Source organism: Mucor mucedo (assembly GCF_025094135.1).
Source record: "Mucor mucedo strain NRRL 3635 chromosome Unknown EV154scaffold_126, whole genome shotgun sequence".
In the NCBI taxonomy this organism is placed as follows: domain Eukaryota; kingdom Fungi; phylum Mucoromycota; class Mucoromycetes; order Mucorales; family Mucoraceae; genus Mucor; species Mucor mucedo.
The window spans coordinates 37285-59540 of NW_026252410.1; the positions used below are offsets into that span (position 1 = coordinate 37285).

General features: G+C 37.8%; 9 protein-coding genes across 9 annotated transcripts; 6 read left to right on the top strand and 3 right to left on the bottom strand.

The window, feature by feature from the left end:
• The first annotated feature begins 35 nt into the window (after positions 1-35).
• EV154DRAFT_523923 (tRNA methyl transferase) lies at positions 36-1251 on the top strand. The gene has a single exon (XM_051603152.1). The coding sequence runs from the start codon at positions 69-71 to the stop codon at positions 1191-1193; it is 1125 nt and encodes a 374-aa protein (XP_051453011.1). The 5' UTR covers positions 36-68; the 3' UTR covers positions 1194-1251.
• Positions 1211-2674, bottom strand: EV154DRAFT_523925 (PapD-like protein). The gene is made up of 5 exons (XM_051603153.1): positions 2499-2674; positions 2294-2446; positions 2108-2223; positions 1959-2042; positions 1211-1903 (listed from the first exon to the last, which is right to left on the bottom strand). The coding sequence occupies exons 1-5, from the start codon at positions 2539-2541 to the stop codon at positions 1241-1243; spliced, it is 1059 nt and encodes a 352-aa protein (XP_051453012.1). The 5' UTR covers positions 2542-2674; the 3' UTR covers positions 1211-1240.
• A 1985-nt stretch (positions 2675-4659) lies between these two features.
• EV154DRAFT_568470 (uncharacterized protein) lies at positions 4660-6815 on the top strand (the record flags this gene model as incomplete). Its single annotated transcript, XM_051606077.1, has 2 exons — positions 4660-6512; positions 6599-6815. 2 exons carry the CDS (start codon positions 4660-4662, stop codon positions 6813-6815), a joined length of 2070 nt encoding a protein of 689 aa, XP_051453013.1.
• Positions 6816-7378: 563 nt separating this feature from the next.
• EV154DRAFT_523931 (queuine tRNA-ribosyltransferase) lies at positions 7379-8901 on the top strand. The gene is made up of 5 exons (XM_051603154.1): positions 7379-7610; positions 7678-7758; positions 7827-8239; positions 8305-8440; positions 8495-8901. Exons 1-5 carry the CDS (start codon positions 7410-7412, stop codon positions 8837-8839), a joined length of 1176 nt encoding a protein of 391 aa, XP_051453014.1. The 5' UTR covers positions 7379-7409; the 3' UTR covers positions 8840-8901.
• Positions 8902-9966: 1065 nt separating this feature from the next.
• On the top strand, positions 9967-11478 carry EV154DRAFT_523933 (eukaryotic porin/Tom40). Its single transcript, XM_051603155.1, has 7 exons — positions 9967-10009; positions 10077-10180; positions 10243-10402; positions 10473-10594; positions 10655-10738; positions 10809-11357; positions 11431-11478. Exons 1-6 carry the CDS (start codon positions 9997-9999, stop codon positions 11175-11177), a joined length of 852 nt encoding a protein of 283 aa, XP_051453015.1. The 5' UTR covers positions 9967-9996; the 3' UTR covers positions 11178-11357; positions 11431-11478.
• Positions 11479-11861: 383 nt separating this feature from the next.
• On the top strand, positions 11862-13016 carry EV154DRAFT_428871 (uncharacterized protein; the record flags this gene model as incomplete). Its single annotated transcript, XM_051596439.1, has 1 exon — positions 11862-13016. The coding sequence occupies one exon, from the start codon at positions 11862-11864 to the stop codon at positions 13014-13016; it is 1155 nt and encodes a 384-aa protein (XP_051453016.1).
• Positions 13017-18877: 5861 nt separating this feature from the next.
• Positions 18878-19775, top strand: EV154DRAFT_523938 (ras related protein 1b). The gene is made up of 3 exons (XM_051603156.1): positions 18878-18950; positions 19007-19273; positions 19334-19775. The coding sequence occupies exons 1-3, from the start codon at positions 18894-18896 to the stop codon at positions 19562-19564; spliced, it is 555 nt and encodes a 184-aa protein (XP_051453017.1). The 5' UTR covers positions 18878-18893; the 3' UTR covers positions 19565-19775.
• On the bottom strand, positions 19651-20238 carry EV154DRAFT_523942 (CTAG/Pcc1 family). The gene is made up of 3 exons (XM_051603157.1): positions 20198-20238; positions 19992-20120; positions 19651-19935 (listed from the first exon to the last, which is right to left on the bottom strand). Exons 1-3 carry the CDS (start codon positions 20209-20211, stop codon positions 19833-19835), a joined length of 246 nt encoding a protein of 81 aa, XP_051453018.1. The 5' UTR covers positions 20212-20238; the 3' UTR covers positions 19651-19832.
• A 75-nt stretch (positions 20239-20313) lies between these two features.
• Positions 20314-22146, bottom strand: EV154DRAFT_606262 (WD40-repeat-containing domain protein; the record flags this gene model as incomplete). Its single annotated transcript, XM_051607526.1, has 7 exons — positions 22038-22146; positions 21936-21982; positions 21732-21877; positions 21657-21677; positions 21008-21598; positions 20545-20943; positions 20314-20485 (listed from the first exon to the last, which is right to left on the bottom strand). The coding sequence occupies exons 1-7, from the start codon at positions 22102-22104 to the stop codon at positions 20314-20316; spliced, it is 1443 nt and encodes a 480-aa protein (XP_051453019.1). The 5' UTR covers positions 22105-22146.
• Positions 22147-22256: the final 110 nt, after the last annotated feature.

The window sequence follows — 22256 nt, forward strand, 5'->3', positions numbered from 1 at the left end:
AAATAAACAACCGGAGACCTAAAAATGTCAAACTTTTTTTTTTTTGTTATTTTCTTCTCATTGACACCATGTTCAATGGCAAATTCCTGACACCTTGTTTCAAAAGTAAACAACCATGGAAACGGTTACTATCCACACAACCCAGCGTTGTCTTAGCAATGTCAGGTGGAGTTGACTCGAGTGTTTCTGCGGCCTTGTTAAAGCAACAAGGCTACAAGGTCCAGGGTGTTTATATGCGCAATTGGGACAGTTTGGACGAAGTGGGACATTGCACAAGTAAAGCCGATTGGGAGGACGTTCAAAAAGTATGTTCTATTCTGGATATAGAATGCTCTCAGGTGGACTTTGTCAAGGAATATTGGAACAATGTGTTTGAAAAGACACTGACGGATTATGCTCAAGGTGTGACACCAAACCCAGATATTGGCTGCAACAGCTTTATCAAGTTTGGATCATTGTTAGACAAGATACCAGAGGGAACATGGTTTGCCACTGGTCATTATTGCAGAACAAACAATGGTAAATTGCTGCGCGGATTAGAGAGAAATAAGGATCAATCGTATTATTTATCCACCGTGCCTGAAGCAGCACTTAGACGAACTTTGTTTCCCTTGGGTGAAATCGAATCGAAGGTGAAAGTTAAACAATTAGCGACAGACTTCGGATTGCTTGATATAGCAAAGAAGAAGGAGTCAATGGGAATATGCTTTGTGGGACAGAAAAGAAAGTTTGCTTCCTTTTTACAGGAATATATTGATCAACCACCAGGCCCCGTCATAGATCTAGATTCTGGTAAAGTAATTGGCCAGCATGAAGGTTTATATGGTTACACCATCGGTCAAGCTTCTAGAATTTGTCATGGCTCTCATAAATGGTTTGTTGCGGACAAGCTGTTGGACCAGAATAAATTAGTATGTGTTGCTGGATCAAATCACCCTGCTTTATTCTCAGATACTTTGGTTGCTAAAAACTGGACTTGGATCCATCATCAAATACCTACTCTGCCTGTGCAAGTGGATGCACAAGTGAGGTATCGACAGTCACCTGAAAAGGCGATTTTGTCACAAACACCCGATGGCCAATATGCCTTACGTTTCACTCATCCTATCAGAGCAATTGCACGTGGCCAGCAAGTCGTTGTTTGGGATCAAGATTGGTGTTTAGGCGGTGGTGTCATTGATGCTGTACTGTAAATAAATAATAATAATAATAATAATAATAATAAACAAATCTTATTTATTTAAAAGAAAATATAGGTAAAGATAAAGACTAATGCAGCAACAGCCATCACCACTTGAGGTGGATAACCCTCCACGGGACTAGGCTTCTCAAGTGCGGCTAAATGTTGGTGCACAGCATCCAAAGGTTGTACTGTAGCTGCTAATTTACGACCATTGGTGCGAGCACGCACACTTTCCTTTTGTGCCTCAGCCAACTGTTGTTCCAAAATTGCAATCTTTTCCAAAGCTGCCCTCAATTCAACTTCAGCGTTTGTGTTCTTTGTTGGCTCTGAAACAGTCTTATTATTAGGGGTTGGAACAAGGACGGGATCTTTGCTGACAGTAGTTTGACTGACAGTAGGAGCTACACTACGGATAGTAGGGACATGCTTTGTTTCAGGTGTGACGATTGTAGGAGCTGTTGCGGTTGCTGTTACAGGTGTTTCTTGTACAGGAGCAGCAATAGGAGCCGCTACAGTGACTGGAGCAGCAACGGGAGCAGGAACGGGAGCTGTGGGTGGAGCGGTTGTAGTGACTGGAGAAGGTACAGATACTGCTGGTACTGCTGGTGCTGCTGGTGCTGGGACAGGTACGGGTGTTGTGTCAATGGATGATGTATTTAAGGGTGATGATGCAATATCGGTTGTTGTAACCGGTTCAGGAATAGGAGATACAATATTTTCCTTTTTTTGGGTGTTAGAGATTCTTGTTCTACATACATTCATAATAATGACATACCTCCTCCTTGTTTGGTACAACAAATACACACTTGATCTTGTGCTGACGCATTGTCTCCTTCTCAAGGCTTTCAACATGACCCCACTATTAAAAAGTAATCATAAATACCCCACACTTTCTCTTCTCCATACTAGTCAATTATACGTTACCATGCTGGTGACATCTTGTTGTTCGAATGATTGATGAATAGGAGCCGTTTGAACAAGGAACTTGTCTTTACACTTGTAGTCTTGAGGAAGGTCTTCTTTAAAAGGTTGCAAAATAACTATAAAATGTGTGGTCAAATAGATTAATTATGTATTACATTGTCATTTATATGAATATCGATGCTTTACTTTGAACTTCAATTTCAGAGTTTGGTTCAATACGTCCAGCGTTAGGTCGAACACAGTATTGTTTGGGTGCGGTTGTCTTTACTTTAAAGATTATGGGTTCAGTTCCGGGATTCTTTACATGAAGTGACTCCTTGGAGACACGCGTAAAGGGACCTAGTTACATTATGAGTTTGCCATTCTGTTTTCACTCTTACGCACTACATACCATGGAATTCTAACTGCTCAGCAGGTTCAATATTAACAGACATTATTGGGGATTATGAAAAAGGGAAATGTTTAATAAAAGAAGAAGAAGAAAAAAAGGGAAAATAGAAAAAATTACCAAGAAATACCAAATGGATATATTGATCACATGTTTCTCATTAAAGCTCCGGGATAACTATCTTTTGTGCCGTGAGCAGATGTTTTCAGCATATGTAACAGCTATTGGCCCCCTTGGGATGCAACGGTTGAACAAAAAAATAACCTTTTTTAATTGCACGTGTGGGGGATGTTGATCCTATTGTGCCACTCTTTCGCCACTACGAACGTACGTTTTTTTAATTTATCACACACAATGCACCTTATTTTGCTCCCGCCAAGCTTTCAGGGAGCTCTAAAAAAAATTAAATTCACCGCGTTGTATTACGTTTTAACAAACTTTGTCATACTACTTGTCCTTACTTTTTTCTGTTGATGCTATCTTTCTTTTGATGCTATCTTTCTTTTGATGCTATCTTTCTTAGATATTTAGCATATGCTTCATCTAAAGATTGGCAATCCTCAACACTAATAGATTATCAAGATGAGTAGGAAAACCAGATGTCAGTAGATCTGCTTAACTAGTGTCTTTCTTGATATGACTCTTCATTATTATTGTGCCTTATCAAGAGTATCCATTCTTAGTTTTGTGGAATTTACATAATGACAAGATGTGATACCCTTTCCTTAACAGTCATTTCTGTTCAGAGTCTTTTGTTTAGAAGACCGAGGCAAGACCAAACTGTTCCTTCAGTACCTCTATCTTCATTGTACCATGATAATTTACTCATAGACAAAAGCGCAATTTCAACAAGTTACACATTGGAGCTTATCGCCACGAATATTCAGTGGTCCTTCGCATTATTTTGACAGATAATGTTACATGCTATTGATTGTTTACGGTCATTATAACAAAACAATAACATTGTTCCTGATCCGTAGTAAAAGACGGGAAACTGATGACAGATATACACTATTTTCATAAATTTTTCGTGCACGCTTAGAATAAAACTTCAATCAGCGACGGAATAAATAATCGCTTAAAAATTAATTAATTTTCCATGCATAGTTTACAAACGAAATGAACGAAAGAGAAATATATCTGTTATCATTAAATGGGTATACTGCTAAAAGTAGAAGAACAATTTTTCATCATATTGAAGGACCCGAACAAGTGCACTATTGTATGCGTATAATATGACTTTAATTTAATGTCACTTCATCCAAAAGACTAACTAACCTGCTCGAGCTTGCTCTTGAAAATTGAACGATTGGGTTTAAACCAAATAATTATTGTCTTCTTTTTAGGCCTATTTTGATACGCACAAACGAGAAAAACTTGATATTGTTGTTATTCACCCATAAGGGAAGCGAGGGGTAGCAACCCCCCCCCCCCTTTAGATGTGTTGCGTTACCAAGAGTGAATTAAATGCCACTACCTCGTCATGAACGACACACTTATTGGTAACAAACGTATAAGTGGATAAATATATGGATGTACCAGACTCATTTCCTTACCTGACACCCTGAAACGGTAACCTGTTTTTTTTTTGTCAAACTAAAACAAAAGACCTAAAAACGCTCAGACAAGTACATGACATTTACACTTTTACTTGAAATAAAGTTTTATTTCATTGTATGTATTAGGGGTATTTCAACCAATTTTGATTTTACTTTGAATGACACAATTATTTTCCGTTTGCTTTCGTATAATTTCTGGGCAATCCGAATTTTTCTATAATGAATATGAGGTATTTACCTTCTTGCAAAAGATATATATATAAAATGAAAGCTAGAAAAAGTGTATTTATTACTGCTTCATGCGAATTTCATTGTTCTTTGTTTTTCTCCCTTTTTTTTTTTCAATAACAACATCAACGAATTATTTTAAAGTCAGAAATGAACAATGAAATCTTATATAAATAGTCGGTAAAAAAGTTTACCTCAATCCTTACTCCATTTTTATTTTATCATTTTACGTATAACTATCTTTATTCTCAAATTCATAACACTTTGTACGTAAAAGGTAAATATTGTAACAACCAATCCAAAAATGAGTGACATTTATCTAACATGTTATTATAGCAAACTTCTTACTTCAAATAACTGCCCTTTTTTTTACCAGCATGGACTCTGATAGATCCTTGTCTGGTACGCCGGGTACACCTGGAAGCAATATGAGCACATCTAGTTCTTTGGCTCCTGGCGATCGTATTATATCTGTTAAATCCTCTATTGATGGTATTGGTTGGGACCCAGAGCGACGTGAAAGGCTCGAAGAATATGTAGTGACAGTCCACAACATCACTACACACGCATACTCACTCTCAAAGTACATTTTTTTGCGTGCCATTCAAGAAGATGAGAACTTTGATATCAGGCGATGTATCAATCGTGATTTTTTTGCAGAGGTCTGGCTCAAACTGACTCGGTATGCACGAGGAAGGGCTGGCGGAAGAACTGCGGCGACTCGTGCATTCATTGACACTTATCTTGATGACTATTTGGAGGTCACTGGTTTTGTTCCACCAGATTTTCGTTATGGTCAGCAAGCATCTTTAATCGAAGGAGCAAAGATCTTTACAGCTTATAGCAACAATGTTCAGATGCGTTTGGGAAGTCATCTTAGACAAGCTGTTAATCATCTACTTCGTATTCGACAAAGAAAAGCCGAATTAATTGCTTATAGAAGACGTGAAGGATTAATTGATGCACTGATAAAATCTGAAGTATACAGAGAAATAACTGAGCCGGCGACAAGATTCAAGGAACTTATAGCTAGAAGGTTACCTCAAGATTTTGTATTGGACGGAGAGCAGTTCGGGGACCCTATCTACAATAACGCTCTTGAAATTCTTCGCCCTGTCCTTACCAGTTATCCCGTTGACTACCGGTTTCGTGGGAATAGCATTTATTTGGATTCCAAAGCAAGACCAGTTGAACATATGCGGGCTTTTTACGAACTGGCTTTATCATTTATTGATATAGAATTACCTGTGTTTAATTGCTTCCCATTACGCCGCTCTTGGATTCCTTGCTACACAACCATCGATTCAAAAATTCTTTGTCAAAATATTCTTGGTCGTCGGTGGACTAATCGTCAAGATAAGATAGCACTTTGGCGTGAAGTAATTAACCTAAACTCGGATGCACTCAAACACCAAGAAAATGGCGAGCTCCAGTTTAGAGGAACTATTCAAACGGATGGAGTAGGTGTAACTGTGATCAAGAAAAGAATGGATCGTGAAAGCAGATATACTGCTCGTTTTGCTGTTGTGGTTGAATCAATTCAGTACATTTCACAAGAGATTGCTCAAGAAACTGTTGGAAGATGTGTTACAATTGATCCTGGACGAAGAGATTTGCTATTCTGTGTGCATGAAAACTCAACCGCAAACAATCCAAACAAGTTTCGATTTACCAAACAGTACCAAGACAAGTTTGAAAAGATCAAAAAATACCGTAGAATCCGTGAAGCTGTGAAACCCGCTAGAGTAGCAGCAGCTGAAAGGCTTTTGGTTAATTATGATTCCTTGAATAGAGATGAATTTGAACAGTATCTTGAAAACAGGTCCAATATGACAGGCATTATCCAAAACCACTATGTCAACTTCCGAACCAACCATCGTACTGCTCATCCCTTGCACAGAAAATTGCGGCTATCTGCCTACATTAGAAGACAGCAAGGAAACGAGGATCTTATTTCAAAACTAGATGAACAGTTTGGTGTCGAAGCTGTTTATGTTATGGGTAACTGGTCTTCTCCTAATGCAAGATTTCATGAGCCGGTCCGAGGCCTTGGATTCCGTCGGTTGCTTCAAAAAGCTGGTAAAAGGGTGTACTTGATTGATGAATTTAGAACAAGTCAGTGCTGCCCAGTTTGTGAACGTAGAAGTCTTGAAACGTTTCGGATGGTCGATAACCCGCGCCCTCATAGACGAAGAGCAAATCCTCGTGTAATCAGACATGGTCTCTTAAGGTATGTTGATTTTACATGTTAATAATTTCTTCATCTAATAATTTTTTTTGTTGTTCTTGTGACAGATGTACAAATCAAAATTGTAGAGCCATGACTAATAACACAAATAGGATTGTTCCTCGTCTATGGAATCGTGATATGGCTGCTTGCTTGAACATGGTTGATATTGTTCGATCACTTCGTGCTGGAAATGGCATTCCCCCAAGATTTCGACGTGGAGAGGTTCCCCAGAACCAACGGAGAAGAGCAAGAGCCCAAAATGAACAAGCAAACATTAGAAATGTTCGTCAACGTCGCAACTAGAATTTTCCAGGCCTGTTATCGCAGGTCAACCATAGATACACTTAAGTGGTAAGCTCAATTTTTTTTTTTTTTTTCGGAAGATGAACGTATTTTTTTTTACGTTGTGAACGAATTATTTTTTTATTTGTGAACGAATTTTTTTTTACATTTTGATCTAATATTTTCTGAAAATAGTGTAATACAAGACTAGACTAGATATACTTAACCATCAGATAGAAAGTTAGGAAGAGTTAAAGAAGCGATTGTCTACCTCAACCTCAAATACCCAAGAAGAAAATTAACTTGCTCTACCATCTGCAATAGAGACAAAACGGGACTACAAACATTGCATAAATTGAGTTCAGTTCACTTGTTTCCGAACGAAACTTTCCTCTCCCACCTTTCCAAAACGGATCTTATTAATTCCATAAGTACGTCGAGAACTAACGCCAGAGCTTTTCTCACCAGCCTGGCAACGTTAAGGATTCTGGTAGAATCGGCAACTGATTTTAGCCGGGTGACTATTCACACTTTTCAAATTTCCTATTGTACAAACAATTTTAATAAATCCTGTAAAAAACTTTTTTCTTCTTATTGTAAATCCTAAGGGAAAAAATGAAGAGTGCTTTGACTTTAGAAACGATCGCTAGATGTTCAGTTACCAAAGCAAGAGTTAATAAGTTGGTCTTGCCTCATGGACTTGTAGACACGCCTGTATTCATGCCTGTTGGTACACAAGGTACTTTGAAAGGATTCACGCCAAAGGCTTTGGAGAACATGAACTGTCAAATCATGTTGAACAATACATACCACCTCGTAAGTTTTTTTAAAGTATATATTTCCTTGGAATAGCATGAATGACTGAGGAGCTTATTTACCGTAGGGTTTGAAGCCAGGACAAGAGATCTTGGATGAAGCAGGTGGATCGCATGAATTTCAAAACTGGCATGGTAATTTATTGACCGTAAGTCTATTCTTTGAAAAAGGTCGAAGCGATAGAAACGATTTCTCAGTATGAAATTCAACAAATAGGATAGTGGTGGATTTCAAATGGTGTCGTTATTAAAGTTAGCAGAGATCACGGAGGAAGGTGTTCAGTTCCAATCGCCTCATGACGGCTCACTCATGATGTTGACTCCCGAACACAGCATGTCTTTGCAAAACTCGATCGGATCCGACATCATGATGCAGTTGGACGACGTGATCTCTTCATTAGTCACCGGTCCACGTGTAGAAGAAGCCATGTGGCGATCCATCCGCTGGCTGGATCGTTGCATTGGAGCCCATAAAAAACCAGAGACTCAAAATCTATTCGCTATTATTCAAGGTGGATTAAATCCGGAATTAAGAAAATTATGTATACAGGAAATGGTTAAAAGAGATACACCTGGTTACGCCGTTGGTGGTTTATCTGGTGGTGAAGAGAAGGATGAGTTCTGGAAAATGTAAAGTATCTCTGTTATTGTCGTAAGAAGACGTGTGAACTAATATTTTTTTTTTTGACATATAGTGTCACTTTATGTACAGATTTATTACCAAAAACGAAACCAGTATATTGTATGGGTGTTGGATATGCTGAAGATCTAGTCGTGTGTGTCGCATTAGGTGTAGATATGTTTGATTGTGTATATCCCACTAGAACTGCTGTAAGTAAACCTTTTCTCTACTCCACACACCATGGTTTTAAACTTTTACAATAGCGTTTTGGTAACGCACTTACCATGCATGGTACTGTTTCTTTAAAATCTGGTAAATATAGTACCGACTTTGGTCCTATCGAAGAAGGTTGTGGATGTGATACATGTCGTGACTATACAAGATCTTATATCCACCTTGTCTCCAGGGATCCTGTTGGCAGTCGACTTGTATCTGTCCATAACGTATATTTCCAGTTAAGATTGATGAGAGAAATGAGAGAAGCCATCAAAAAAGATCAATTCCCTGCTTACGTACAACAATTCTTTAAGGGCTACTTTAAAGATGTTTCAAAGTACCCCGTTTGGACTGTGAACGCTCTTAAGAGTGTAGGCGTAGATTTGGTTTAAAGAAATAGACGCCATATTTTCTTTGTATTATAAATAAATTAGAATGTATAGATCCCCTCCCCCCAAATGTATATGTTTGGATATTGATATGTCAATAGTTAAAAGTATCATGTTTGACATTATTTATGTTTGTGATAACTGTTCATATGACATACTTTTTAAGAGCTGTTACGTATATAGATAGTGGGTCACCTTATGGTACAGCTTTTACATGACAAATACGAACGCGTGCACGCATGGCAACAGCGATATGAAATAGAGTTCAACATCTAGCCGAAGACTGCACATGCTTTTCTAGACAAGTCTTATTTATTTGGGTGACACTGCAGGCTCGATAAGATAAATCATAGGATCGAGTTTCTGTTTATTTTGATGAACCTTCTGCTTGATTGAATTATCCTAAGTGAACTTAAGTAATTTTGAGTTCTATTGAATAAATTGTCTATTTATGTTGGGCATGGTAGAATCTACTGATCCAGAGTTGGCCAGAACAGGGGTATTACGGCATAAACCGAACATCAGAGTCATTTTGGCGTGTCTTCCTACGGCCTGTTAGTGTGAGGAAGGGCATTCTCCCTGCTTGGTTCGCACCAATTAAACAAATATAGTGATAAAAAAAATAGTGTGCATTTGTGATAATGTATATACATCAACAACAGTTATAGAGTCATGGCTTTGAACCGTTTTTTCTAGGGTAAATAATCCAGAAATTGGAACATTAGCGCCCTCGGGTTTTATTTTTTTCTTGCATTAGTGATATACCCATGATAGTTCCAAATATAAATATAAGAAACCTCGCTCTTTGATTCGACACGGGAGGTTTTGTTTTAAAAATATACAAATGAAACAATGTGACACAGGCCAGAAGAAGATATGGTGCCGAAAATCAACTATGTTTGATCAATAGGACGCGTTCAAGGTACAGCCAGCCTCTTTATTTACTCCATCCCAAAACTAGGAGCACGAGGTTGAAGCATATACAAAAGAGAAAGAGAGCAAATTCTCCGATGTTATAATGTGTGGCTGCACGCATATAATTAAAAGCTTTTTTGTTATGTTTAGGATTCAAATAAACTCCGGGACTTTATAAACAAACAATACTTGTGAGAAATGCAATCACCCCCTCTTTTCTTCTTTAACTCTCTTTTTATTATATTATGTCTGTACCTGGTAAATATGATACTTGCTTTCGTGTTTTTATCATGAAAACAAAAAACTAAAAGTCAACTCTTAACAGTCGCTTTCAATGATGTTGGCAAACCTGCCAAGGACATCTTAACCAAAGATTATCCCGTAGGAGGGGTTAAACTTGAAGTAAAGACTACCGCACCCAACGGCGTTGTAAGTAGCTTTTTTTTTTTAAAAAAAAATGTATCATCTCCCAACTCACCTAAACATTATAGACATTTAAAGTCAACGGCCAACGTGATAACAAGACTGGTATTATTGTTGGTGATTTGGAAACAAAATACACTGATCGAAAGAACGGCCTTGCTTTTACTGAAGCTTGGACCACTTCTAACCATTTAAATGGAAAGATTGAACTTGAGAATAACCTTGCTAGTAAGCCTTTTCCCATTTTAAAAATGCACGGTTTTAATTAATCTCTCTTTTTGTTTGTGACGTATTGTAGAGGGACTTAAAGTTGAACTTTTAACTTCTCTTCTACCTTCTGTCAATGAAAAGGCAGCCAAAGTCAATGCTATTTACAAGCAACCTAATATTCATACCGTAGCTACGCTTGATTTTTTCAAGGTAAGACGCGAATCCCATTTCCATGCAGGGATTGATTTTTAATTTAAACATATCATTCAGACCCATTTGAATGTCAACACTGTTTTTGGACGTGATGGTTTCCTAGTCGGTGGCGAAGTTGCATACAGTATCAAGGATGCGAAGGTTAGTGTTTTTTATAATAAAAAGCTGTGCTGCGAAAAGAAGTATTGAAAAAAAAAACGCATTTATGTAGGTGAGCCGCTATAATGCCACTGTTGGTTTTTCTGCTCGTGATTATGCTGTTGCTATCCACGCTTTAAACAATTTAGACCAATATGCTGCCTCTTATTATCATCGAGTTTCTGAAAATTTGGAAGCTTCAGGTAAAGCTAGTTGGACGAACAAGGGCGTCAATGCAGTTGCGCTTGAAGTCGGTGCTAAACTTCATTTGGACCCAACTGCCTTTGTTAAGGGAAAGATTACCAACCTTGGTGTTGTCGGTGTATCATACACCCAATTGCTTCGTCCTGGTGTCAAGGTCAATATTGGCGCTGCTGTTGATACCAGTCGTCTCAATGAAAATGCTCATAGATTAGGTCTTGCTTTAACTTTTGAAAATTAAAAATATACACATGAATGTGACGCAAGGGTTGTATTGGATGGGACATTCCAATTTGAGGGGTTTTTTAAATAATTATTGAAGGGGGTTTACTTGATTCAACTTTTTCCGGTCTTAGTTCGGGGATAGGACATATTTGATTGACCAAGTACGGCTTGTTTATTATTTAAAACGGATATCTATGTAAGGAATATGTTTAATAAACCAATGAAGTCTTGAAACATGTTTCTTAATCAATCTTAAAATGGACAAATAGTTGCTATCAAAAAATCGTTTACTTATGAACAAATTAATATTGCTGGACTACACAATCAGTTAACATTTCTAATTTTCAGACAAGATTGATACATACACACTAAATATCCAGCCTATAATTTGCTTGACATAAAATAGCAACCCAGCACTGAAATATAAGCCATTAGTGTCTACCATCTTTCTTATAAAAAGGATCCCCTTTTCCATTCAATAAAAAGATATCTCGTTTTAGTCTCAAATAATTTAACCGTGAAAATTTCATTTTTTTATTTGAATTCTTTTAAGCTATCTTTTCATTAAATTTTTACCATGTCCACAACTAACTCTGCTGCTTCTACTACCGCTCTTACTCCTGCTATGGACCAGACTTTTTCTGCTCAGAAACCTGCTACTGAATGAACTCATGTCAATTCTTACAAAGACGATACGGAGATGGAGGACTGTACGACTACAGCACCTGTTGTCACTGAACCCTTTGACCTTGGAAAGAATATCCAATTACTCGTCAGCCGTACCCATGCCATCTCGCCTGGCATAGTCCAAGAGGGCTATCCTACCAGTGGTACCTACCTACAAGAATTAAAGGACTTACGTGCCTCGATTACCGAGCTCCAAGCTCTGAAGTTGGTGATCCAGCCCATCGATGCCACAACCATCGTCTCTACTCCTACCGCTGCCGTCGAGAATACTGACGATCGTCAAGTCCCATCCCATGTGCCCCACTTCCAAGGGTCTGGAGCTGTCACCGATACGACTAAGCCGGTCTTTCCTAGCTTTAAGGCTTGTATGAATCGTTTCGAAGACGTATTGCATGCTTACCAGTTGGACCTGAACCAACATGGACTTCGTTTGTTGATCATCTGTTTACCCACCGCCATGAGAGATTGGATGCAATCGGCTATCCAGGACAGGAAGAACCTTCCTTGGGAAGACTATCGTGATGCCTTATCCTTGGAGTATGGTGTCACTCAAGATGCTGAACAAGAGGTCAACGCCAATGCTCTCCTCTTGGTACGTATGGACCCACAAGAATCAATCGAGTCCTTTATCGAACACTTCCAACGATTGCACCGCCTGTCAGGTCTGACGGATCCTGCTATCCTCTGTACCAGGTTCATCTCTGCTCTTCCTCTGGTACTTGCTGACCGTGTGACTTTGGCCTTGGCAACCGCCCTTAGAGATACCAAACGTAACCTTACGTATGTGCTGTCGTTAACAAGGGACCTCAGCAATCAATTTGCTCACCGCGATGCTGCCAACGACGACGCCCGTCCCACTTCGATGTCTTTGGGTAGCGCTGCATTCAAGTACGCCTATAACACTCCCAGGACTAACTTGAATCATTCCGGCCGCCATCAACGACGTGTTCGTGGACCCTCTTCCTCTGGTGCTATGTACTGCGCTCACCATGGTACTTCTGGTCATAACACCGCCGATTGCCGTGCCTCTAACAACAATAACACAGCATGTCCCGTTCTACTCGGACTTGTTACACCTGTGCCGCTGAGTGGAGACCCAGCCATCGTTGTCCCAACGCTAGGAACAGAAACAATGTCCGTTTCTACTCAGCTCCCACCACAGCTCTAATTACTGGGCCTCCAACGGCCCCGATTCCAAATTATCCTCTCTGAAGCTTATTTAGCTTATTAATTGGGTCTTACACCCTCCTTACTAAAAAATCATTACATTAAATAAAACCATCTTTGTCACAATATAAAATCACACGATTTCATTGCACCATATTTATAACTCCATCGAGCGTATCTATTTCATTGACAAATATTTATTTAGTCTATAATTATTTTAAACAATTATCACATCATTCCCATTTTACAACCAAAAACTGCTATACTCGTTGTTGCCATTGCCCAAAGAATTGCAGACATTCGCAGCTTTTCACACACATGGGACAATACGTCCTTCGACACTGTTTTCGGTATTAGGAACGGCACCATAATTTTTCCAACGCATTATCTCTAGCTCACTTCTGTCATTTTCCTACAGTCTCTTCTTACGTTGCCGATATCATAAACTGTACTCATATCATTGCCTTAGTCGCATATGCTACTCCGATCGACGAACCACAAAGGTTTCCATATCAACAGTAGTCAAAAAACTTATAACCTGGGTCAATTCCCGCAATTATCACTACATGATTGGTTCTCACCCTTTTTCTCTCATATCCTTTACAATTGAAAATGCTGCTCCAATTTGGGGAAGGTAATGATATATCCAGCCTATAACCTGCTTGGCATCTAATAGCAACCCAGCACTGAAATATAAGCCATTAAAGTCTACTTTTAATTCACGCTCCCACCTGATCTTCCCGGATAACAATCTATTTCAATCCCTTCTTATAAAAAGGATCCCCTTTTCTATTTAATAAAAAGATATCTAGTTTTAGTCTAAAATGATTTAACCGTTTATTTCTTAGAATATTACTAAGATGGACGAACACAATTTTGTTTTTTTTTTTACTTGGTATCATCAAATATTTATTTAAGAGGAAACCGTGTTTAATACAGCAATATGAGCCTATTGTTTAGCTTGTGTGGTGAAAAAAAAAACTCTGGTCTTTCTGCGTCTGGCTAAATTGCGTTTGAGATCGCCATTGTATATTTGGCAGCAAAGAACTTCACTATCTTTGAAGCCGAGTGTTTTAATCACGTTCAGGTCATACAAAAAATAAGAATAACTACATCCTTTGGGATGATTTGTGTATATGTATGTAAATAACAGATGGATATAGAATATATCACTAATGAATTTATACCTTGATTGGAGGGAAGAAACCCCTCTCCTATCAAATCAAGAATATAAGAAAGAGAAATCAAATATCAATAGTTCTCTCAATAAATTAGCTGCCTATAGAGAGAATAGAACAGCTAATATTATCATAAATGGTTCATTTACTTATTTATTGAGATAATCATATGACTATTAGAGTCTATCATAGTAATAGCGTATCAATTAATGGATACCTATTTTCTACAATTAAATATACAACTCTCAACAGGATATTCTATAATTCGATAAATGATCAATTATAGCTACGATGCTCTACTCCCAATTCAACTTGAAATCAAGGATGCATCTTTTAGCAGTAAACACTGCACAAAATCTTATAAAGAGGTATATCATAGCACCGAGTATTTATTAGAGTATGTGTGCCCCCGATCCATGGAGGGACAAAGTCACCTGTAGACAATTCTAATGTATAGAATTCATTTAACGCAAAGCGGGAAACAAAGTATTGCTATATGTGCTAAAGTACATAACTTAACCATTCTAAATAGTAGATTAAATAGAAAGAGTCCGTATTACAAATCTGTCAGTAAATTACGTAACAGGATCCAATTGTAATGAGATGACCAAAGTTAATACATCCTGACATAGTAACGCGACTTTGACTTTCGTATTTGACAGTCAAAGAAGAAATTTTTGATGACTCGACATCATCAAATTGGAAATTATAATCCAGCTCTCATTTAGTATAAATAGACCCCCAATTTGTTATCTTAACATCTTGGTCAATAAGTTTATAAAGGAATTATAAACGTACCCATGTACTTTGTTTTATTTTGATTATTTCAAATCAAGCTACCCATTTATTACATTTTTTACGTCTATCCACTGCTATCAAGATGTCGATGGAAGAAGTTCAAGAAATTGTCAATAATGTTCAAGATGATGTCGAAATGAGCCAAGTTGAATCTATGGAGCAAATTGTTACTGAATTAGAGGCTGTTTCTGGAATCGAGCAAGTAATCACTGACCAAGAAGAAGACAAGCCCATTAAGTCTGTTTCCATCTCTGCTGTTAACGTGGCCCAAAAACCAGTTGACACGTGTAGTATCCCTCGTAAGGCTGTAAAAACGCCTGAGAAGGAAATGTCTTTGATAGATCGCATCCAAAAGTGTCAGGCCACTCGTGACGGTTACCGTATGAGAAGGATGGCTTTAATGGATATTGATCCGGCTACTTCTGTAATTGAAAAGGAGATCAATGAGTACCAACGTAAACTGGAACTCATGATTAAGTGTATCGAAGTTCTTAAGGCTAGTATGAGCCCTGAGAGTGATGATAAGCTTAACTATCATAATGACCTTGTAAAGGCTACTCCCGTAATTGACTTGTCGAAAATACCTAAGTTGCACCTTGCTTCTTTTGAAAATTCACAGGCTACCCCTAAAGTAACTTTTGAGTCCACTGAACACTTCGTTCATGAATTTGAAATGACTATCCATAATTCTAGAAATGAAATTGAAGATGTATGGAGAGTATGTATTCCAGTAGCCATTCCATTCAAGTTTACTGCCTGGTCGGATGAGTACGTTGTGTCTTGCGGGACTTGGGATAAGGCTAAAGAAGTGTTGATGAAGAAGTTCGGCAACCTTCGCTTCAAGGAAGCCAATTGTTTAACATTGTTTGACTTACGTGTGAAGAGTAATCAGACCGTGGTTGAATACACCAACGAATTTATAAACCTGGTTGACGCTGCCGTGATAAGCCCAGATGACAAGACTCTAGTACTTTTATACCGTGCACGTTTGTTGGAACCATGTAGACAGCATATCTCCGCCGCTGTTGAGGCAAGAAAACAAGTAGACCCACAACACCAATTCTCTATTAATGAATTGCGTGACATGGGTAGGGAAATTTTCGGTGATGAACTTGTTTCAGAGAAAGTACACAGACCTGGTAATCAGGCTACAAGTATAAGTAAAAGACGTAGGGAAGGTGCTTCTGTCGAATGGAAGAATTTTACGACCGGTAACACGGCTACCAGTAACATGGGCTGTCCAAAGCACAGTGGTGAGCAGTCGAGCCACACCGCTGCTGAGTGCACAACCGAGGATAATGTATTTAAGAGAGGTAAATTCTTGGGTAATGCCAATTATCCGTATAAGGCAACCCGTAATCCGATGAAGGGTAAACCTTGTAAGTTCTGCAATAAGGCATGGAAGTATGGCCACGAGTGCCAGGAGTATTGGGACAACAATGGTGTAAATAGTAAAACCGTCTTGACGATGAATACTGAAGAAGAGGTGACCCTTGGAAAAATCAAGGAGGCTATGGAAGTAGATCCATATGAATGTAAGTGAAAAGTAGCGAAGAAAGAAACCCATTGAAATTGACTTCAACTGCTATCATTATTAGAAACATAAAAGCAATTGCTCGTATTGATACAGGGTCAGATATATCCTGTATCAACTAATATATGTTAAAAAAGCAGTTTAATAAATATATGTTAGAAAAACAGTTTAATAATAAAGTAAAAATTTCAAAAGTAAATGGTAGTCTTGAATTTCTTTCTCTTACTGATAAAAACTAAATAATACAAAGCACTTAAAGAAAGATATACGAATGATATAGGTTTTGCTTTTGCATTCAAAGCCATTGAATTTAACAGTATTATAGAATCTCAATTCAATGTATTGTTGATTACGTGGATTATATCCAGTACAATATTACGCACAATCGATATGAACAAACGTTTTATATATTGGGCATATGCATCACACTATGTGTATGGATTTCTAATTTCACAGCGTGATGAGATCGGCAGATCATTGTACATCACTTTTGCTAGTAAGACATTTAGCAAACATGAAATGGCATGGTCTGTGAATCGTAAAGAAACATATGCTATTGTGTATGCATTACAAAAGCATTGATCCTTACTAAGAGACACCCTGATATTGTTGTATTAACAGATCACCGTGGTCTGGTATTTATACATGGAGTAGATATATCCCTGGATTTTTAAATATTTTTCCTGACATTTTAAATCGTTTGAATACACCAGAGGCCGAGGATCAAAATTTGAGAGAGGATGAAGAGAAGCAAATAATAAGAAGAGGTGGTATTTGCAAAGAGGCCTAACCAAAAATGAAATCAATCAGAAAATAACAAAGGATAAATTTGTTGATAAAACAAAAGTGTATGCTAAATATGAAAACTTGAATGCATTAGCTACAGATCATACAGTAAAGAATATAAAAAAAATATCGACGGAATATGTTGTTCCACCTGTAAAGGATGGACAAAGATTGTAAAGTAACACTCATTCAATGGGGCACTTTGGATCTGAGAGTATGCCCCAGGTATTCACTGGAACGGGTATATTTACTGGCAGTAAAGAATATGATAAAACTTGTATAGACTGCACATGTAATAATGTCGTGGGGGAAACGGTATCATGCCCTTCGACCTGTAGTAAGCGCAGATTCATTCTCTCGATTTAGTTGGCCCATTTTCGGTCACTGCAAATAGTAACGTATACATTCTAGTGATAATAACTTTGTGTACCAAGTATGTAATCGCGAGACCATCGAAAAACAAACAAAGTGCTACGATAACAAAGGAGATCATACATGTATTTGGGGACCATGACATCCCTATAATTCTCAAGTGGGACCCGGAAAGTGACCAAAATTTCTCCAGTACCCCGATAGAAACCATCACGAAAGCGCTTGGCATCAAACATCGCTTCTCCACTCCGTATCATCCTCGAGGAAAGGGTGCAGATGAAAACGCAGTAAAAGCTGTAGTATCTGCACTCCGCAAATTATTAGGTAATGTCACAAGTAAATGGGGTGACATGTTACGCGTGTGCTGTAGCAATTGTACTGCAAGTAGTCTATTCTCATTAATATATGCCAAGAAACTATAGGCTCCAAACAATTATAGTACTCCATCCGGAAGAGGAATCAATACAAAGAGCTGAAACTATGGCCAAAGTAGTATTTCCCGCTATCGCTGAAAGAACTAGAAAGATAGTTAAGGAGCAAAGTAAAAGCTTTACCTTACAACATTCCTATTGACACGACAGTCGTAAAAAAGCTTCCTAATCGAGCAACAAAACTCTCGCCCTTGCACGAAGGTCCATTTACAGTGGTAAGAAATACAATGGGCGTAATATGTATTAAAGGATGAAATGAATGAGTTGTTACGTCGGGAACATGTACCTTTGGAATTAAAAGTCCTTTTAAAAGAAGGCATTGCAATCACCGTATTGTGAAATGTACTTGGGCTTATTGTTTGTAAAAGCTTTCATTAACGTCAACGCGCCATGTTTTTTTTTTGTTGGCTGAGAATGGAACAAAGGTTACGAATGCAGTAAAAAAAAATAGAGTCTTGAGTGTAAACACAGCAGAGAGAGACGTTACACAAAAAGGTTATTTTTAGCAATATGTAGACCGAATGTATTTCCATATGCAGGTATCCAAGTGCTGCTGTCAGTGCAAATCGCGTTAAAAAAAGAATGAGTGGCATAAAACACACGCGATAACGGCTTACTGGGCGGGTTGTGTGCCATCCAAGAATCCAGTACAAAAAAGGAATCGATTCTTGTGGATGTATTCTATTTAGGCTCCTCTTTAAAAAAAAGATCCACCCCCTTCTTCGTTTTTTTTTTTCCTTTTTTTTTCATTATTTATTATTAGTTTTTTTTTTTTTGCTATGAGAGAATATAAGCTTGTTGTCTTGGGTTCAGGTGGTGTTGGTAAATCAGCACTGGTAAGTAAAAGATGATTATGGATGGTATATGGATATTAACAGATAAAGTGTGATAGACTGTTCAATTTGTGCAATCTATTTTTGTAGAGAAATATGACCCTACTATTGAAGACTCTTATCGAAAACAAGTTGAAGTAGATGGACTGCAATGTATGCTCGAGATATTAGATACAGCCGGTACAGAACAATTTACAGCCATGCGTGATTTGTACATGAAGAATGGACAAGGTTTTGTGCTTGTATACTCAATTACAAGTCAAGTCACTTTAACAGATCTTTATGAAATTAGAGAACAAATATTAAGAGTAAAGGGGTCAGATAATGTAAGTTACAAGAGTAATTTCTGTTCTGTATAGGTTAAACTGATAAAAATATTAATACAGGTTCCCATGGTATTGGTTGGTAACAAGTGTGATCTTGAAAGTGAGCGAATCGTTTCCAGAGAAAAGGGAATGTCTCTATCACAACAGTGGGGTGGAAAGCCTTTTTATGAAACTTCAGCTCGATTCAAGATTAATGTAGATGAAGTATTTTATGACGTGGTTAGACAAATTAACAAGCAAAACCCTTCAAAAGACAAGACAAAGAAAAAGTTCAAGTGCCTTATCCTTTAAATCCTCTTCCCAAACAAACAAAAAACAAAACCCAAAAAACAAAAAAAAATTATTATTATTACCCTTATTATTATTTACTATTATTTCTTATTCTTACTACTACACACAACTTATTCCCCCCATGTAAACAAGGAGATATATACATAAAAAAAAAAAAAAAAAAAAAGAATCTGAGGGGCCACATAACCTTTTTTTTTTTTTTTTTTTTTTTTTAATAAAAACTTGTTCCAATACACCATTTTTGTATACTGTACGAGTCACATGTAAATTATTCTTTAAACTCTTCAATCGTACGCGTTGCCATAGTCAGATATTCCAAAAATGAATTTACAGCAACACGAAGCATTTTGGTATTGTAACAACCAAATTCACTATGCAAAACGTACCATTAAATTCCATATCTTACTTCCCATCACACAAAACTTACACTTTCAGCAGGTTTCCTTCTGCTGTAATAATACGTCGGACTTGTTCTACTCTCAATTCAGTGTCAACATCCATGACACGTTGAGCAATAACTGCTAAACGTTCATTAGGGAACGGAATCTCTAAAAGCCTTTCAAGTTGTTATATATATTGTCAAGGTTAGTCTACGGCCAACAAAATAACTGTCCGTGTCTTTGTTGTATTTACATTGTGTTGTCCATTGTTTTGAGCAGGAGGGTTAAAGAATGAAGAGAATGAAAAAAAAAATACATAAAAAATTGTTTTATAAAGGACTGTGTTTAAAAAATAGTAATATATTTAGACTACATGAAGGGTTCACTTGTCAAGAAGCGATGCGTAACAAATGTAACGGCAGCGTTATCCCAAGCAATAGCCATAATAGTGCCATTTTCAAAAGAGGGCGAAAACTCAATAAATAAAGGCTTATGACCTTCCATAGAAGTCATGTCTAAACCAGCGCCACGGATATAACCACTAACAATAAATCGAAATAAATACATGTAAATACATATAAAGGCAAATATTCAACTTACATTGGGAAGAACATGGGGTTCTTTTGTAAGTCGAATGGGCTTCCGTTATTAATAGAATACAGCCCAATTAAAGGTGACTTTTCATAAGCGATAGCCAATCTCATTCCACTTCTTTCGTCTAATGTCATATCACGAATGACACCACCTACAGGCACAGAAATACCAGATGCAGTCTCAGCAGTACTTAATGGTGTGGATAATGCCTTTTCCTCTTTGATCGATTGTTTAATAGTCTTACCAGATAAGATCAAGACATGCACATCACACTTTCCACACATGGAGTACACAAGAGTTTGGTTATCGGGAGACCAACAAGCTGCTTGGATCCATAATCCAGGAGGGTTTTTAATCTGCTGTGATGACCAATCACTGGTATCCCACATACGAGAAAGTCCTGCTCTATATATTATAGAAAGCCCACGTTTAGGACAAAAATCTTATTTGTTCATTAAATAGTACTTACGATCCTCCTTCAAATAACCATTCACCATTAGGGCTCCATCGTAACAAAATATTACCTTTTCCATAACGTTTCAAAGGAATGGCTCTATCAAGTAACATGTCATAGACGACGACTGTGTTGGTGACAGCGGAAACCACAGCTAATAATTGACTGGCGGGTGTAGGATCCCAAGCCAAAGAACTAATGTATGATTGGCCTGTTAATTGTAAATATCTCATCATGGCTTTGGGGTGATATTTTGGTTTGGAATCTGCGTAATCGGTTCTTTGGATGGTCCATATACAAACACCCTCTTGACAGCCCACAGCAAGTGTTCCTGATGCTCGCTTCTTCCATGAAATACATGTAATACGCTCCATCTTTTCGTGAGAGAGTACTTGGCATGCCCATGGTGCTCCATCCTTCTTTTCATAAACGTATACATTATTATCCTTGTGTGCCACTGCTAATATTTCTAAATGTGGATGCCATGCCATGCATTGAATCGAGCTTTCATTGTTGAATAATGGGTGTTCTAAAATCATTTCGGGTGTTTTTAAGTAATTGTCGTGAACGTAACTGTAAATGTCTTTGGCTTTTTGGTATGCAGGTCTAAATTGGAGAAGGGGCTATTAATAATTAGTAGGAGAAAAAAGGTGTCATTGTTTACGTTGCTTCAATCGCAGGTCGTCTAGAAGAGGTTTAGTATTGCATCACTTATAACCGAGAGAGCGTTGCAATTTACCTTTGTTCCCAGCTTTCAGTGCAGAACTTTACAACACCACTACGTGTAGTTTCGAAAAGACTAGAGGAGACAGGTGGGGTGTAAGCATAATCAGCAGCGACAGAATCAACAGGCTCAAAAGGAATAGAAGGGTATAAAGGAGTTGACTACAACTAATAGTAAGTATTCCAAGTAATTTTTCATGCTTGTAATTTCTGTCTTTACGCTGGCAACTTCTTGCATAGCAGAACTATTTCCAATTGGGACGTTCACTACAAACAAAATACTGTTAGAGACAAGATATCTTTTGAGCACTTCTTTGTTTACCTAAATTTCCATCGACTTCAGCCAAAGTACATTGGTTTTCATCGGGTGTTGCACATAAAAGGTTCATTTTTTATATGAAAAAAAAACTAGTTTGTTTGGTAAAAAAAGGTGGAATACGCGTTTTTTATTTGGAGGAGATGAAAGTGGTGGAGTGATAGGCTAAGCCTCTAAATTTTTGTGACTATACAGTTTGCTTGTGGGGTGTCCAAACCAATGATC